The sequence below is a fragment of the Amphiprion ocellaris genome, chromosome 10 (genome assembly GCF_022539595.1).
Source record: "Amphiprion ocellaris isolate individual 3 ecotype Okinawa chromosome 10, ASM2253959v1, whole genome shotgun sequence".
Lineage (NCBI taxonomy): Eukaryota > Metazoa > Chordata > Actinopteri > Pomacentridae > Amphiprion > Amphiprion ocellaris.
The window spans coordinates 23,359,490-23,377,651 of record NC_072775.1 but is presented as its reverse complement, the minus strand read 5'-3'; the positions used below and the strand labels follow the sequence as shown (position 1 = coordinate 23,377,651).

Here is an 18,162-nt window from a genome sequence, read left to right as displayed (position 1 = left end):
TAATGGAGCATTATTTTATGCTCCATCATACACTAAAGTGTTAGAAGCCCATAGATTTATATTGCAAGTTGACAACTGTTATTGTAGATCAGCAGGTTGGGAACTACTGCTCCAGATCATCAGTTTAACTCGACTTACTGCAGATTCATTTCCATCTAGACCATGATTGCTCTGTTCTTTTGACCGCACATGTCATGTTCTACAGTTGCACTGTGCCACATTTTTGTGCTCACCATTTGCTGTTCCATAGGTGTGATCCACATCATGCTTTGTTCCCCTCCTGCGACCCCAGCGACCCTTATGACTGACATCATTCTCAAAGCCACACATGTCTGAATCAAACCCACACACATCTGAAATGGTGTAAATAAAAACAAAAAAAAGGCAAACAGTCATAACTTTGAATGCTATGACCTCCTGTCAACTTCAGGCAGTGCTGGACCAATGTTTGCATACTCTGACTACTGCAGAAACCCTCTCTCACTGTGACATCATCAATAGCAATGAATCCTTGGCTCCTGGTGTCTCTATGGCCAGTGAACTTTATCTGTAGATGAAGGATACAAAATGAAATACTGAAAAAACAAGGCAAAAACAACAACTAAGATTATTTCTCTATCATATCTCCTGCTAGCTGCACAGTGGTTCAGTGGTTAGCACTGTTGCTTTGCAGAGTTTGCATGTTGTCCCTGTGCATGCATGACTTTCCCCTGGTACTCCGGCTTCCTCCCACTGTCCACAAACATGTTGAGGTTAATTGGTAACTCTTAATTGTTCGTAGGTGTGAATGTGAGTGGAATTGTTTGTCTCTATATGTAGCAACTGTGACCTATGCATGGTGTCCCCTGCCTTCACCCTAAATCAGCCGGGATAGACTCCAGTCCCCCTCGACCCTAATGAGGATTAACCGGTGTATAAATAATGGATGGATCTCCTGCTCAGTACAGCTGTTGTCATTTAAAAGCACATTTCGTGTTTTGTCAGATTATAGAGCAGTTCTGAAAATGTGAGTCAGTGCTTGAGTTCAGATTCACCTGCTTTATGTTGCTCATGCTGATGGTTACTTGTGCGTTCATCCACTCTGGATTCTGGGTCCCTCGACGAGTCCAGACTAAATCTTCAGAGGATTGCTAGAAGACAGCACAGCTTTAGAGTACTGAAGTAAGATACTATAAGCAAAGTCTTAAACATAAGAGGTGTATTAGTACTAACTAGGTTACATACCGTCTGCACCAGCAGATCCAGGGTGGACACTGAAGGGCCCAGCATGTAATACCAGAAGCCAACACAGATTTGTGATGAAAGACTGATGACAAGAACAGAGACGACTGCTCTCTCGTCATCTTTAGATCCAGATCCATTCAGCAGTAAAAAGAAACCTTGGCAGAAAAAGAAATGACAGAGACCAGCAGAAAAGATTAGACTATAATGCAAATCACTAAATGCATTTCTTAGTTCTTTAATGATTAAATACTTTATGGGCTATTATTTTTCAAGGTAATCTGTGAATAATTTGGACTATAAAAGTCCAAAAAATGTATCCATCCATCCATTATCTATACACCGCTTAATCCTCACTAGGGTCGCGGGGGGGGGGGGCTGGAGCCTATCCCAGCTGACTCGGGTGAAGGCAGGGGACACCCTAGACAGGTCGCCAGTCTGTCACAGGGCTACATACAAAGACAAACAATCACTCTCACATTCACACCTACGGGCAATTTAGAATAATCAATTAACCTCAGCATATTTTTGGACTGTGGGAGGAAGCCGGAGTACCCGGAGAAAACCCACGCATGCACAGGGAGAACATGCAAACTCCATGCAGAAAGATCCCGGGAAAGCCAGGATGCGAACCAGGGACCTTCTTGCTGCAAGGCGAAAGTGCTAACCACTACGCCACTGTGCAGCCCTCCAAAAAATGTAAAGAAATAAAATAAAATAAAAATCATTCTAAGATTTTCATGTAGCTTGTTTTGTCCAAACAATAGTCAATATATTTCCTTTAAATTGACATAAAACAAAAATGAAAAGAAATCCTCATATTTGACAAAATGAAGGGGCTGCACAGTGGCGTAGTGGTTAGCACTTTCGCCTTGCAGCAAGAAGGTCCCTGGTTCGCGTCCTGGCTTTCCCGGGATCTTTCTGCATGGAGTTTGCATGTTCTCCCTGTGCATGTGTGGGTTTTCTCCGGGTACTCCGGCTTCCTCCGACAGTCCAAAAATATGCTGAGGTTAATTGATTATTCTAAATTGCCCGTAGGTGTGAATGTGAGAGTGCTTGTTTGTCTTTGTATGTGGCCCTGCGACAGACTGGCGACCTGTCTAGGGTGTCCCCTGCCTTCGCCCGAGTCAGCTGGGATAGACTCCAGCACCCCCCCGCGACCCTAGTGAGGATTAAGTGGTGTATAGATAATGGATGGATGGATGGATGACAAAATGAAATTAGCTAGTGTGTGTATCCAGACAGTACCTTCTTTATTTCCAACAGTATGGTCATACTGAGGTCCATCCCATGGTTGGTCCTCCTGAAGTCCATTACTGAGCGTCCAGTTCAAATCATCATCAGCCTCTTGGACCCAGTTGCACAGACCTGCATCACAACGTATAAATTTAAACACTGCATTCGTAACAAGTTGGATTTGATGTGTATGTTGATGATTTTCTAAAACACAAATGATTAAGAAACAAAAACCATCATCACTTTTTATGAGCTTTTAGTTCAAGAGAAAAAATATCTGTCAAGTCAAACATGTTGAAGTGCGTTTATTCCTTCTTCTTCACAGACTGTCATTGCAGTAACCAAAACAATAAGCCATGATAAAAGTAATCATAAAAGGAGCTTCATTTCACAAATAAGCATATTGTTTTTGAAACAGTAAATGTATTCACTGATATTTTACAATCTCCAATGAAACTCTATTTTCCCAGATTCACCTTGTTCAAAAGTGCAGTCCATGGTGGAGGTGGGAGCAGTGGTGGTCGTGGTGGCAGGGTTTGGCGTCATGGTTACCATGATGTCATCACAAGACTTGTCCCTGATGATGTGGACGTCATCCAGGGCAAAGCTTCCGTCTTGTGAGTCAGGACTCCTGGCTTGTAAAATAATCTGTGACAACGGATGACAGTTTATTAAAACATTTTGCATTGGTGTACACTACTGTTCAAAAGTTTAGGGTCACTCAGACAATATCATGTTTTCCATGAAAACTCACACTTTTATTCATGTACTAACATAACTGCACAAGGATTTTTTAATTATCAATAAGCCTTTCAACATCATTAGCTAACATAATGTAGCATTAGAACATAGGAGTGATAGTTGCTGGAAATGGGTCTCTTCTGATTAATTTAATTTAATTTAATTTATTTTCATCTAAAAAAATGCTTTTCTTTCAAAAATAAGGACATTTCTCAGTGACCCCAAACTTTTGAACGGTAGTGTTTTTACAAGCAGCATTCTCTGTAAAAAAAAAAAAAAATTATCAGAGTATGTTATAAAATCATAGATATTCCACCTGGTGAGGGCCTGATGCACTGTAATCCACTCGATCATGAATCCACGTGTAATTCATGAATCCGCTTGTATTCCATACAGGATGAAGTCCCGTCAACTCATTGACAAACACTGTCAGAGTAAAGTCTGATGGCCCTGGCAGCACCAAAAAAATAAATAAAAAAGTTTGTGTTCATTTACAGGTTCTGAGAGTGGTTTTCCTTGTGGATACAAAGATGAAAAAATGACAAGTTGTTAGGAATAATTGTAAAAGGGATAGTTAGATCTCACACTCAAAACATACCTCCACCTCTAAGAGGAATGATTCCTTAAATCTCGATGTAGAGTTGCAGTGTTCACATACACATTACAAGTAAAACACAACTGACAGTGACATCCATACATCAATTATCTATACAAAACTTAATCCTCATTAGGGTTGTGGGGGGCTGGAGTCTATCCCAGCTGACTTAGAGTGAAGCCAGGGGACACCTTGGACAGGTCACCAGTCTATTGCAGGGCTACATATAGAGACAAACAATCACACTCACATTCACACCTACGGACAATTTAGAATCACCAATTAACCTCGTCATGTTTTTGGACTGTGGGAGGAAGCCAGAGTACCCAGAGAAAACACAAACATGCACAGGGAGAACATGCAAACTCCATGCAGAAAGATCCCTGGAAGGCGGGGATGCAAACCGGGGATCTTCTAGCCGCAAGGTGAAAGTGCTAACCACTGAGCCACCTGACAATGACAGTAAAGGCAACATATGTTTTTTGCTTATCTAATAAATGATCCAGTCTGTGACTTAAAAGCTATGATATGATCCAAACTTTGAGTTTTGTGAACCTTTGCAATATTGCCTAAAATGACCAAATCAATGCATAACAGAGCAGTGGTCATTCTTTTACTCAAGAGCACAGATGTTTTGTGTAAATCAACTTACTAAGGTGAATGGAAATATTTTTAATAGATACACCAGTGCAGTTAGTTCTGGGTTGTCAGGGTGTAATATCCTGGCCCTTAACATTTATGTGTTGTTTTTCACTTTGTATTTTGGAGTTACTCCTGGATATTTTCTTCATTGTTTCTAAAAAAAAAATTAAAAATTTGTTACCTAAACCTGGCTTCATAGAAACTGTCTTAGTGTGGTCACAGACAGTAATTAGTGTTCTTCATGTTCTTTGCCCCACATGCTAACATATTAAACCTGAAATGTTAAAAACAACATTGTAAAAAAGTCTATACTCACTCTCTGAAATCCACATTTGGGCCTGGTGCCAGATCTCCAGGCATGCACGATCCACAGCCTCCATAGTCTCACTCTCCAGCTGGGCAAACTTTTCTCCATCATGGTTTGAGACCTTAAATATTGCAAAATGGCCTGTAAAGATAAAAAGTATATGACTTTTTGGTCATTTGGCGTGGACCTCCTGGTGCTTTTTCGGACGCCTTCTGCAGACAAAGCTTTTCCTACACTGGGTGAACTTGTAGGGCTTGTCTGCTGAATGCATCTTCATGTGTTCTCCCAGGGTGATGAAAGCTGCAAAGGTCTGACTGCACTCTGAACATCTGTGGGGCTTTTCTGGCAAATGAACCATCTGATGAGACTTAAGCTGAATGCATCAATACATCTTTGCTTATGATCTGAACACATGGGGAAACATAAGGCTTTTGTTTCGTATGAATCTTCATGTGCTGCTTGAGGCTGGCCTCCACAGCAAAGCTTTCACCACAGGGGACACATATGTAAGGGTTGAGGTCCTTGTGGCTCTCAAAGTGTTGGTGAAGATCAGCTATGCTGCCAAAAGTCTCCCCGCACTCATTGCACTGCAGGCTTCATGTATGACTGTACCATTCTCAGACTCCACTGTCAACTCTCACCATGGTCAGACTCCACTTTCCCCACATGTTCATTTTTGGGCAGGACTATCCTGCTACACATGCACACTGATGCAAAGCTTCACTTCACAATAAAAGCATTTCAGCAGCTTTTACTTTAGACCCACAAGTTTTTAACAAACAAAGAATATCAGAAAAAATTATTTTCACTATAGGACCGTTACTGTTCGTGTGCCCGGTGTCTTACCTAAAGAGGAATCTGTGGTGTGGTCCCTTCTTGGAACAAACTGACCCCCAATAACACCTGACAGCCAATCCCAGTCAACTCCAAACTCTGATGGAGGATTGTTGACCCAGCCACAGAAGTCCATCTCAAAGTCACAGAAACCTTCAGTGAACAACACACATGTGGCTGTAAACACATTCTGAATATCCTCAGCAAACACACTCATTAATAATTGTCTTTCATCCACTTTTAGCTTTCAAGTACACAGCGGTTACTAACCAGTCGGGGGACAGGCACCATTTAGGACAATAAGGTCGTCAATGGCGATATCTCTTCTCGGCTCATCCCCCACCATCGCCTCAAAAACCACCTGTCACCAGAAGAGAAGACCGATTTTACCATAAAAGATGAGCTCCACATAACCCTGTCTTTTACATTACATTTCTCAAACTGTGAGGTTTTACTGCTTAAAAAGCTGATCCCCATGCCACTGAAATACACAACCTACTAGCCACATATGACTGCAACTAATGTTCATTTTTAATTACAGATGTAATATCTCCTTTATTAATAAATTAGTCAAATGACTGCATTTAATAAACAGAGGCCACGGTATTGTTTACTATTTGTTTTGAATGACTGACAGGCTAAAAACTAGTTTATTGTTCAATTTACTGTCAAATACTACAAAGGAACAGGTAGTAATTAAAAGCTGGAAACTCAAACTTTTGCGAGAAATTCTCAATGAAAAAGAGTAATTTTCTGTAAATCAGCTAATTGATTACTGAATGCATCATTGTGACTCAATGAAAAATACAATTAGTAAAAAAAGCTTTCCAAAAAAATCCATGTTTCTGTTCAACTTCATATGTGTTACTAAACTTTTGTAGCACTTTTTAAAGTAGCAGTTAAGAAAGGCTGACCTGAGTTTTTACATAATCAAATCATCAGATTTAGTCAGATTCATAGTCATTTCACTAGATTAGCATATGATGGTCAAATTATACTACCATGCCCAAAATCCAATGCTCTGAAAAAGGCAGTTGTTTATTGTGGCATCAAACTTTGGAATAGCTGCTCCCTCCACATACGACAATCTAACAGCAAGGCCTCATTCAAATACCAGCTGAAAATGCATTACTTAACGGCTGAGCAATAATCCAGTCTGACAAGTATAATGTCCTTTTTCTGCATTGTTTCTCGTTCTGTTTGTTCCTGTTGACTGAATGATTGGTCTGGAGATTAATATCAACTTGTTTAAATGTACTAAAATGTAAGATTCCACAGCACTAATGTGCTGTGGTTAGTATTACTGTAAACATGATGTACATTAAGATGTCTATTTGGACTAATGTGATCTGGAAACATGATCTTTTGATGTAAGGTTTCTTTTTTCGGATGCCAGGAAGACTAGCTGGTGCCACTGGCATCAGCTAATAGGGATCCTTTTAAATAAATAAATAAATAAAGGTGAAAGTAAGCAAAATGTATGAAAACAAGCACAGAAGTCATGAAACAAACAAAAACAATTAGGTATTAGGATGTGTCTTTAAACTGTGCTCTGATTTACTATTCATTCAAAAATGACTGCCTGATACCTTTGCCCCATGTTTGCTCTGTACCCACCTGATACGGGGTATCAGGGCTATAAAGTGTCACTCTTCCATGCCTCCAGTGCTTCCCCTGATCTCCTCTCCTGGTCCAGAGCTGGTTTCTGTGGCTTTCAGGGCTTTGAAGGTAAACACTGAGTTCACCCACTCCACTTCCCTCCATGTAGTACCAGAACATGAGGCATTCCCCATCAGGCGGAGTGGGCTCCATCGCTGCAGTCATCATCGCACCTCTGGAACCCACAGGCTGGCTCCACGACTGGGCACTCAGGTAATAACCTACACATAAAACAGAGGTGTGGCGCATGCTGTTTTTTTTAGTTGCCATCTGTATATCTTTATCCATAAATTGTGAATTACTGTTGTGGGATAATACACAATATTTTATACTGACTAAATGTCCAATTTAGGGAAATGAATCATCCTCAAGAAATCTTGTGGGAAAACACAAACAAGTTGAATTATGTCTGTAGAAAACTTCATCCATCTATCCATTATCTATACAGCGCTTAATCATCATTAGTTCCAGGGGGCTGGAGTCATCAGTCTATCACAGGGCTACATATAGAGACAAACAATCACACTCGCATTCACACCTACAGATGATTTACAATCACCAATTAACCTCAGCATGTTTTCGGACTGTGGGAGAAAACTCACACATGCAGAGAAAAGGCAGAAATATACAGAAAGATCTGTATATGTGCATGTGCATCTTGCTCGTGTGGCGACTACCCTACAAGGGCACGGGACAGAGTCCTCCAAGTGGACTAGAAAGAAGCATAACACAGATATGCTTCTGTGCTGTCCACAACTTTGGGCTTGTTAAGTCATAGAGGTGCAAACCTTGTTCTGTCCCCAGAGTGTGATCTGTGGCGGGGCCTGAAGAGTTTGCTGGTTGGGACGCCCCTGTGGTCCGGTTCCAGCTAAAGTCTGCAGACGGGTGAAACTTCAAGCCACAGAGGGAGCCCTGGAAGGTGCACTCTCTCTCGGGGGGGCAGGATCCACTCTCACTGTTGGACACCACTATGTCATCGATGGCTATGCTCCCCTGTCCACCATCCAGCACAGCCTCTATAATAAACTGGAGAACAGTTGAAATTATTTCAACTGTAGGTTTCACAACATCTAGATAACAGAATTATTGATTTAAAAGGTTGTGTCAGTCACTGGGAGAAAACATAACTCTTAATGTGCATTATTTCATCATTGTATCATGTGTAATAACAACTGTCTGTTATTTATCTTCTAAAAATGTTGGTGATACTGAAAAAAATGTCTTATCTCCTGTTGCAAACATCAGATAAATACACACAGAAAAACAATGAGTTTACCTGTATTGGTTTGTCATTGTTGAAGGTAAGATCTGCAAAGCGCCATTTGCTTCCCTGAGTGCCACTTCTCATCCACATAACCGTCTGTGGTTCACCAGAATGCTTTGCAATAAACTTCAGTGAGCCTAATAAGAGAATTTTAATGAAAGAGCTTTCAAAATTTCTGTAAATGTTGGATTTTGTCTGGGTATGCTTCTGGATTTAATTAGGTTTGGAAGTGGTGGCATGTACCGATGCTGCTGCCAAAGATGCGGTACCAGAAGCTCACACATAGGACATGACCTGCAGGCTGAGGGAAGCTGAGGAGTCTGGCTGCAGATGAGGTCTTTAGGTTGTCCGTTGTTATGATCATGTAGTTGCCTGCAGAAGACAAGGATGAAGAAAAAGGAGTGAAAGCAGCGCAGTGTTTTGAAGACTTATCAAGCTCTCAGTGTAATCAACGTGAAAGCAGGAAAACGTGAGGCACGGATCAACCTAAAATTACCACTTTGATAGAGACTGGATGTCAGGGGAGGCCTCAAGCTTGGGTAGGCAGTTGTTTTTTTTTATTGTCATTGGGAAAACGATCTATAATAATCTCTTGTGGATATTGTGATTGAAGTGGTTTGAGAGGATTTTTGTGAATAGTATGGTTTTGTCCTGTACTTTAATGTAGCTATACTGATTCAATTATTAGTTAACATTTTTGAGCTTGCTTTTATGGTTGTACCAATATTTTTATTTTACTATTTTTTGCTGTGTTTACCTTAGGAAGATTAGCAAATGCTGTGGAAGGAGTTAATGTAGATTCAAAGTTACAAACCTATTGGAGCAGAAAATGTTTCTATGGATGTAGTGGATCCATGGATTTGATAAAGATTTGTGAGATAGTGGCAGGGTGTCACTGTAACTATGACAACAAGTGAACACTATGTCAGCTGCCTGCTGACGATCACATGATTGTGATCCTACTACGAATCGACTGCTGCGGACTTACTGGGACTTATCCATCAGAAATGATAGAAGGAACAACTGATTAAATTGAGGGGGTGTTTCCGAGTCTCATCTATTCCCGCTGTTCGCTAGATATTTAGTTCACGCAATTCTGTATCCCTACATAATACATGCATAACACCTGCCTGTGCTCAGCACAAGGTCATTTTGTTTGTGAGTACATCTATATTAAATGGTCACATTCTATGTTGCTGTGATTTCTGATCATCAGTAACTAATAAACAAATGCTGCCTTTCTTAAACAAATGCTGCATTTCTGACAATGCCATATGGGGGAATGAACAGTCTTGGCAGAGTATTGCACTCTCTGAGTGCTTTTCTTGCTATTTTTACTATTGGGCTCCACAGTGGCTTGGTGGTTAGCACTGCTGCCTTGCAGCTAGAACATTCCCAGTTCTGGTCTCGTCCTGAGCCTGGGATCTTTATCCATGGAGTTTGCATGTTCTCCCTGTTCATGTGTGGGTTTTCTCTGGGTACTCTGGCTTCCCACAGTCCAAAAACATGTTGAGGTTAATTGGTAACTCTAAATTGCCCCTAGGTGTGAATGTGAGTGTGATTGTTTGTCTCCATGTGTAGCCCTGTGATAGACTGGTGACCTGTCCATGGTGTCTCCTGCCTGCACCCTGAGTCAGCTGGGATAGACTCCAGCATCCCTGTGACCCTAATGAGGATTAAGTGGTGTGTAGATAATTGATGGATTATTATTTTTTTTATTGTTAGGTAATTATGAACCTGAAGTATAGAGACCCTGTAGGGGCCCTGAAGGCCCTGAGATCATGGTGTGGCATTAGGGATGTGAGAGTTTAATACTGTATACATAACTAATGCACATTACAAACTAAAACTTTTGTTCTACAGTGACCCTGATATAAATTATAGTTTTAAGGCCTTTCTTATTCCATTTCATTTTCCACATATTGTTCTTACATTACAGTCTGTAGGTTACTCACCATTTCCAGGTAGCTCTTCATATTTCCCATCAGTCATCTTCCACAGTAGACTGGCTGTGTAGTCATGGTACCACGAACAGGTATCTTTTTCAAAATCACATGAAAGGTGGTCTGATCCAGCTGGGATGTCTTCCTCCCCACAGTTCTCAAACATGATGTCATCCAGCATAACATCTCTGATTGCCTTATATGGAGGCTTGAATGAAAACAGAAGCTGCACAAAGGGAAATGTTTTATTCTACGTTTGTTTAAGAAAATCAGCATTCTTCAGTATACCGGTACCTTAGGTACTTTAAACCCCAAAATGAAAAGTTCACTGGTACAAGATGAAAAAAAAAATCTTATTATTAAAACATTTTTTGGGGATGAAAACATTTTATTTAAGTTTACTGTTTGGCAAAGATGGAAAAAGTAATCCCAACTGACCAACTGGTCCCTACCACTCTCTGTCTACTGTGTACATACTCTGCTGCCTTTGAAGACAATCCAAGTATCCTATTAGTACAAAGCAGCATTCATTTGGCAGAAGTGTTTGTCCAAAATGAGTTACAGCATTATTATTCAAAATGATGTGTATCTTTTTAAAATAAATAACCAAAAGCATGATCGGTGCTGCAGTGTAAGTATTCAGATATCTGCTTGGATGTAGGTAAGACAGGAGGGTTGTTGAAATACAGCCTGAAAAATTGACTCTACTGTCCCGACTTTAGTTGCAAGCTCATTCTACCACTGATCAAACATTCTGTAAAGTCAAATAATATAACGTAAGGTGCTTTATTGAGTCCAAACAAAATTAGAAGTTGCAGAAGCACATAAAGCCAGAAAAAAATCAATAAAACATGGAGGGGACAGTGTGAAGCTAAGTGGAAAAAAGCTATCCTACAATACTATAGAGAAACAAACAACAACCTAACGTCTTCCAATAAATTGTTGTAGATTAATTCATCTTTGTGTGAATAAAAGGCATGCTGGATATTTGACTCACCTTGTATCCTGCTGGCTGGTTACCGATGAAGGCCGTGGCATTCTGCCAACCATTGGTATTAACATCAGCAATCTCCAGCAAGAGTTCCTCAGCACCGGCTCTAACCATTTGCAGTTTAAGGGATGATTGTGCTGAGGACGTGTCGTTATCATAAATATGGTAACAAAAGCTGAAACAAATTTACAGTCACATCACAAAAAGGTGGCTGCTAGCATAGGGTATATTGATATTTGGGGTCTTAGAGTAAAACACATATCTTAAATATCTGCTTTTACTACCTGATCTGGCATCCCACAGCAGCCACATGATCCACAGAATACTCCAAACTAGCCGTTGAAAAGAAACCTTCTTGTTTACCATCTATATGCATGACATGCCCTGTGTCCCGCAGGCAAATGTGCAGTGATAAGATTATCATCATCTTGTAATCAGATAAAACACTGATTTAAAATGCCTCTGCGTCCATTTTGATTTGCTAATCGACAAAGCAATGATCCAATACAACATGTCGTTGATAAGAATAATTACCCCAAGAGCTTCCTGTGGTATGGTCCTGTCCAGGTATCGACGTGATGTTTGCCATCTGCCGTCTCCAGCAGTAGGAGGGATCACTGGTGTCTTTCCAACCGCAGGAGTGGCGATCAAAGTTACATGAGCCTTAGAAACAATACAAAACTGTATTCATATGTTATAGAGAGCCAAGCTGAGACAGACAGAGCTCAAAGTGCTGATGTAGAGCTTTCACAAAGAATCTAATTCTAATTCATATTACCAGTGATATACATTTACACCTAGTCTTTCAATAAAAACAGGCTCAAAAGAGAATGGAATAGAATCCCTTTGAGTTTTCACTACCAGTCAAAAGAATGTTGTTGAATGTTTTGTCTTTATTTTCATGACTATTAAATTGTAGATTCTCACTGAAAGCATCACAATGACTGAACACAAGTGTTCAAACAAGTTTTACATTTTAGATTCTTCAAAATAGCCACCCTTTGCTTTGATTACTTCTTTGCACACTCTTGGCATTCTCTCCATGACTTTCATAAGGTAGTCACCTGAAATGGTTTGCACTTCACAGGTGTGCTTTGTCAAGGTTCATTTGTGGAATTTCTTGCCTTTTTGATGTGGTTGGGACCATCAGTTGTGTTGTGCAGAAATCGAGTTGATACACAGTTGACAGCCCTATTTGACAACTGTTAGAATCCATATTATGACAAGAACCAATCAAGAGAAAGGTGTATGCAACCTTTTGACTGATAGTGTGAGTAGAATGTATGATTTTACTATATTTGTGTGTGTTAATACATAAATAATATTTCTTCAAGCCTAGAATGGATCCAATAGTAATATTTTGAGTGATTATGACAAAGACTTGTAAATCTTTATAGACACATCCCTTTTCAGTTATACTAGGTTCCTGATGATTTGTTAAATATACCAACATGTACTCCAAAATCACTGATGCTACAGCAGGGAAACCTAAATGAAACACATTTGATCATTTGTAGAAAACCCAGCATACCACAGAATTCCTCGTCCGAGCCATCTTCACAGTCTTTGTTAAAATCACAGACAAGGTGAGCAGGAACAGTTTGTCCAGATGTACAGTTAAACTGGCTGTCAGGACTGGACAATACCCCGGCTAAAAATACTGTAAAGACAGTTTTGTTACAGAGAGATGATGAGATGAGAGCCTGGGGGAAAATGGAAATCTCGGTTTTGTTATTGTTATAGCATTCCAAAGCTACCAGACATTTCAAAATCACTTTTAACCACAGCAGATATTACACAACTCACAACAGCCTCAGATGTGTACTTTTCTCTCATCTTTATACCTTTCATCTGACCAGTAATCACAGCACGACATAAATGTGTGTGATATTAAGCTTTGAAAGCTCTTACCTGACAGCAGAACGAACAATTGCTTCATGTCTGGAGAAACATTACACAGAACCAGGAATCCAAAGAAAAGGCAAGGAAATTAAAGCATGTTAAGCATCTAAACCTCTGGTTAACAGTTAATGACTGAATTATTGGAGTGCAACACCGGAGGTGAGGAGGACATGAGTTCTTATCTGCAAACCTCAGCTTAAAGTCCAGGGTGTAAACCACATTACATTTCCGTCAATTTATTGCTCTCAGTATATGCTTTACATGTTTTATTATAGCAAAACAGAGCCCTGACTGCAAGAACAATCTAATGTATTATAAAACTTCAAGATAAAACCACTGCAGAGTTTTCCATTGTGCATGGAAGCACTTTTGAAAACTGTTACTTAATGCTAAATACTAATATGGATTGACTTTTATTATCAGTCAATTCAGTAAAAGAGAATGACATTCTGATGAATTAAGAACATGGGTAAATATTCATTTATATTTTTTCAAAAAAGATATAAAAAGTGGAAAAAACTCTTTTATTGGGTTAATGTAAAGTGAAGTGCAGCAAAGCTCTCTCTTATTAGAGTAAAGTTAACTTTCTTCCTCTGAAATATACATACACTGTATCGGCCACGTTTTACTGGGTCTTATCTCACTTTCCAACTTGGAGATAAACCTGTCAGGAAAGTTACATATGCAAAGTTCAGTATGTGAGGTCAGCAAGTCTTCTGTAAAACAGGAGAAGAAAAAAATAATTCATTTTAACTTAGTTACACAGTAAAGTAAGAACTTTTGCTGAAAACCCCAAATATACAATACCATTCAAAAGTTTGGACACACCTTCTCATTTAACGGTTTTTCAATTTTTTTATTTTCATGACTATTTACATTGTATATTCTCCCTGAAGGCATCAAAACTATGAATGAACATATATGGAATTATATAAGTAAACTAAAAACTGTGAAATAAGTCAAAACATGTTTTATATTTTAGATTCTTCAAAATATCCCCCCTTTGCTTTTGATTACTGCTTTCCACACTCTAGTCATTCTCTCCATGAGCTTCATGAGGTAGTCACCTGAAATGGTTTTTCAACAGTCTTGAAGGAGTTCCCAGAGATGCTGAGCACTTGTTGGCCCTTTAGCCTTCACTCTGTGGTCCATCTCATCCCAAACCATCTGGATTGGGTTTAGGTCAGGTGACTGTGGAGACCAGGTTGTCTGATGCAGCACTCCATCACTCTCCTTCTTGGTCAAATAGCCTTTACACAGCCTGGAGGTGTGTTTGGGGACATTGTCCTGTTGAAAAATAAATGATGGTCCAACTAACCATCACTGCAGGATGCTGTGGTAGCTGTGCTGGTTCACTGTGCCTTCAGTTTTGAATAAATCCCCAACAGTGTCTCCAGCAAAGCACCTCCACACCATCACACCTCCTCCTCCATGCTTCATGGTGGGAACCATGCATGTAGAGACCATCCATTCACCTTTTCTGCATTGCACAAAGACACAACAGATGGAACCAAAGATCTTAAATTTGGACTCATCAGACCAAAGCACAGATTTCCACTGGTCTAATGTCCATTCCTTGTGTTTCTTGGCCTAAACAAATCTCTTCTACTTGTTGCTTTTCCATAGTATTGGTTTCTTAGCAGCTGTTTGACCATAAAGGCCTGATTGGTTCAGTCTCCTCTGAACAGTTGATGTAGAGATGTGTTTGCTACTAGAACTCTGTGTGGCATTTATCTGGGCTCTAATCTGAAGTGCTGTTAACTAATGACTCTGATGAACTTATCCTCAGCAGCAGAAATGACTCTTGGTCTTCCTTTCCTGGGGCGGTCCTCATGTTAGCCAGTTTTGTCGTAGCGCTTGATGGTTTTTGTGGATGCATTTGGGGATACATTCAAAGTTTATGCAATTTTCCAGACTGACCGATCTTCAGTTCTTAAACTAATGATGAACTGTTGTTTTTCTTTACTTGTCTGGTTGGTTCTTGCCATAATATGGATTCTAACAGTTGTCAAATAGGGCTGTGAACTGTGTACCAATCTGACTTCTCCACAACACAACTGATAGTCCCAACCCCATTAAAAAGACAAGAAATTCCACAAATGAACCTTGACAAGGAACAGCTGTGAAGTGAAAACCAATTCAAGTGATTACCTCATGAAGCTAATGGAGAGAATGTCAAAGGTTTGTAAAGCTGTCATCAAAGCAAAGGGTGGCTATTTTGAGAAATCTAAAATATAAAACATATTTAGAGTTATTTCACACTTGTCTGTTTGCTCCATAATTCCATATATCTTGCTTCATAGTTTTGATGTCTTTAGTATTAATCTACAATGTAGAAAGTAGGAAAAATAAAGAAAAATCATTGAATGAGAAGCTGTGTCCAAACTCTTGACTGATAGTGCATGTACGAGCAACGAACACTTCATCAGCTGCTGTGAGGAAATTGTTCCATAGAATGTCAAGCACATTTCACTTGAATGTATTGGACGTTAATCGCCATGAAAACTTAAAGCAAACAAAAAGACCGGACACATGAACAAACTCTAAACATATTTCTTATATCCCTCGATAATAAGCACTTTCATCTTCAGCCACTCTTCCCATTCCATTACTTCCATGTAGGTCACCAGAGGCTTGCTAGTCCTCTGCTGATGGACCTCCACTCACCCTCATCCACTCATGCAGACCTCCTCTGCTGGAGGCTGGTGGACGGGCTTCACAGGAAAAAACAACCAGGACTCTTCATTCTCTACCACCTCCACCTGAGAAACACATGCTGATGGACTGGATGCTGTGGTTCTTCATCCAGGGACATTCGACCATCACCAAGACATCCATCCATCCATCATCCATCCATCCATCCATCCATCCATCCATCCATCCATCCATCCAAGGCACCCAATATTCACAAATCATTTCTACATTTTGTCACATTTTTATTTATTTTTGCTGAGTTTAGGGTTTTCCACTTAATTTGTCGCATCTTACTGATGTTTGGTTATTTTCCCCCCAAATTTATTGATTATTGTGTATCAAAGTGAAATTATTCCTTTATGCTTATTTATTATTATTCACATATGTAAATGTTTTCATTTGGATTTTGTGGTTTTTATTGTTATGGTTGGAGGTATTACCTGTGTGCTTTGATAAATGAAGAAGTTACATTCAATGTAATGTGGTTAAACACAAAATAAACCATTTTAAAGCTCAGTTTCATAATACAAATTGGTTATTAAAAATCAATTATAATCGACCTGGGAGTGAGAGGGAAGATACATATGACACATGCCAACTATCTCAATATGTAAATAGCTAATACCTTAGCATTTGGGAATAGCCAGGCTGAAGAAGTAAAGTTGGCTGCCATTAGACCAAATATGTTTCCCCTCATCCAAATGCAAGACTCTCTCACTGGATTTCCACCCTTTTGGTTTGTTGGGTTGCATTGGGTTTTGTCTTGCAGCAGCCTCATGAAAAAACAATCACTGCAGTCACATAGGTTCATATTTCAGCTCAAAAAGGAGAATAACCAAAGAGGAAGTGAGACTATAAAATGCTATGATAGAAGTTAAGGAAGAGTTGGAGAACAAACCTTAACATCTGAATGCCTGCACCCTCAAACAGGATCTGACATTGCTACACTCAGGATGCACACAATGTTCTCTACATCAGCAACAGTGCAATGTTGCTCTGGTCTAATATCTTTGCATAAAAATCTTGTGCCTCCTTGCATCTATTATAATATTTATAGTGTATAGTATTAGTAAATGTGTGTATTGTTCCTCATTTTCTCTTTCCGTCACATTTCTAATGACATCTTAATATTGTTCCTCTGTGTGTGTGGAGCTCTGAGTTGCATTTCAGTGTTGTACACAAACTCTAGGCACAATTTGTACACTGCTGACTAGCTACTCACTAACATGCTAGGTGGTTGCTGGCATTTGTGTGGCTACTAAAAGGATGGTAGGGTGCTGTAACGTGGGATTTTGTTGTGGTTGTTTGGGTGTTACTGGTTTGCTGTGGGGTAGTTGGGGAAATTATAGCAAAGTGTTAAGGTTTAATTAATTAAAGTAATTAATTCCTTACCAAAACAACATGTTTCTTTCTTTCTTTTCTTATCCATGTATGAGAAACTGAAAATAGTTACATCATGAAGAAGTGGAGATTCAGTCACTGTGACAATGTGATTTATTTCATGAGTAAATCAAAACAAGCCCAAATGATTGTTGCCAAGTCAAAGGACATTTACATAAAGTTGAGCTGTTTTTTTTTTTTTTTTTTTTTTTAACCATCCACACATAGCACAGCAAGAATAGAGATGGGATGTTCCAGCAGGTTTTTTTTCATACATACTCACGCACGAACAGATTTGTTACAACAGGCTGATATATTAATCCACTTCTAGTGTCCAGCTAATGACTCATAGTACAAGAGCCTGAATGCAGGAGGTTGCAGCAAATCAAACTATCAGGTTCCAGATTTTTAGAGGTTAATCTGCTGGAAATATTAATAGAAACGGTGCATTAAAGTGTGAGAGAGTAAATGCTGAACTGGATCCGTGATTCTGATCCATGAATCACGTTTAGCTAAAGTCTCTTACTCACTCGTTTTTTCAAGGGAAGTGAATGGGGCCACTTTTTGCCATTGCTGGCGTGTGACATCCGTGCGAACAAGTGTGTGTTTGTGTTTGTGTGTGTCTTTGTGTGCGAGTATTTTTGTGTATGTTGCCCCTACTTCCGTCCCAACCCCCCCTTTTCCAGTAGCAAAATGTTGAAATGTGCCAATCTGAAACATGACACTTTCTCAATGAAAGGGGGAAAAAAATGA

General features: G+C 39.6%; 1 protein-coding gene across 1 annotated transcript in view; it reads right to left on the bottom strand.

Annotated features, from left to right (window-relative positions):
* Positions 1-13,504, bottom strand: part of si:ch211-106h4.4 (MAM and LDL-receptor class A domain-containing protein 2) — a 39,448-nt gene extending 25,944 nt beyond the window's left edge. The window contains exons 1-20 of the mRNA XM_055014641.1: positions 13,345-13,504; positions 12,965-13,093; positions 11,968-12,096; positions 11,718-11,817; positions 11,440-11,608; positions 10,455-10,668; positions 8,743-8,871; positions 8,512-8,636; positions 8,024-8,261; positions 7,194-7,456; positions 5,847-5,937; positions 5,589-5,729; positions 4,752-4,883; positions 3,515-3,648; positions 2,934-3,105; positions 2,470-2,589; positions 1,225-1,379; positions 1,035-1,130; positions 457-547; positions 234-353 (exon numbers count right to left, since the gene is read on the bottom strand). Of these exons, the coding sequence (XP_054870616.1) occupies positions 234-353; positions 457-547; positions 1,035-1,130; positions 1,225-1,379; positions 2,470-2,589; positions 2,934-3,105; positions 3,515-3,648; positions 4,752-4,883; positions 5,589-5,729; positions 5,847-5,937; positions 7,194-7,456; positions 8,024-8,261; positions 8,512-8,636; positions 8,743-8,871; positions 10,455-10,668; positions 11,440-11,608; positions 11,718-11,817; positions 11,968-12,096; positions 12,965-13,093; positions 13,345-13,372 (2,776 nt within the window). The 5' untranslated portion in view covers positions 13,373-13,504. The remainder of the gene's footprint in view (positions 1-233; positions 354-456; positions 548-1,034; positions 1,131-1,224; positions 1,380-2,469; positions 2,590-2,933; positions 3,106-3,514; positions 3,649-4,751; positions 4,884-5,588; positions 5,730-5,846; positions 5,938-7,193; positions 7,457-8,023; positions 8,262-8,511; positions 8,637-8,742; positions 8,872-10,454; positions 10,669-11,439; positions 11,609-11,717; positions 11,818-11,967; positions 12,097-12,964; positions 13,094-13,344) is intronic.
* Positions 13,505-18,162: the final 4,658 nt, after the last annotated feature.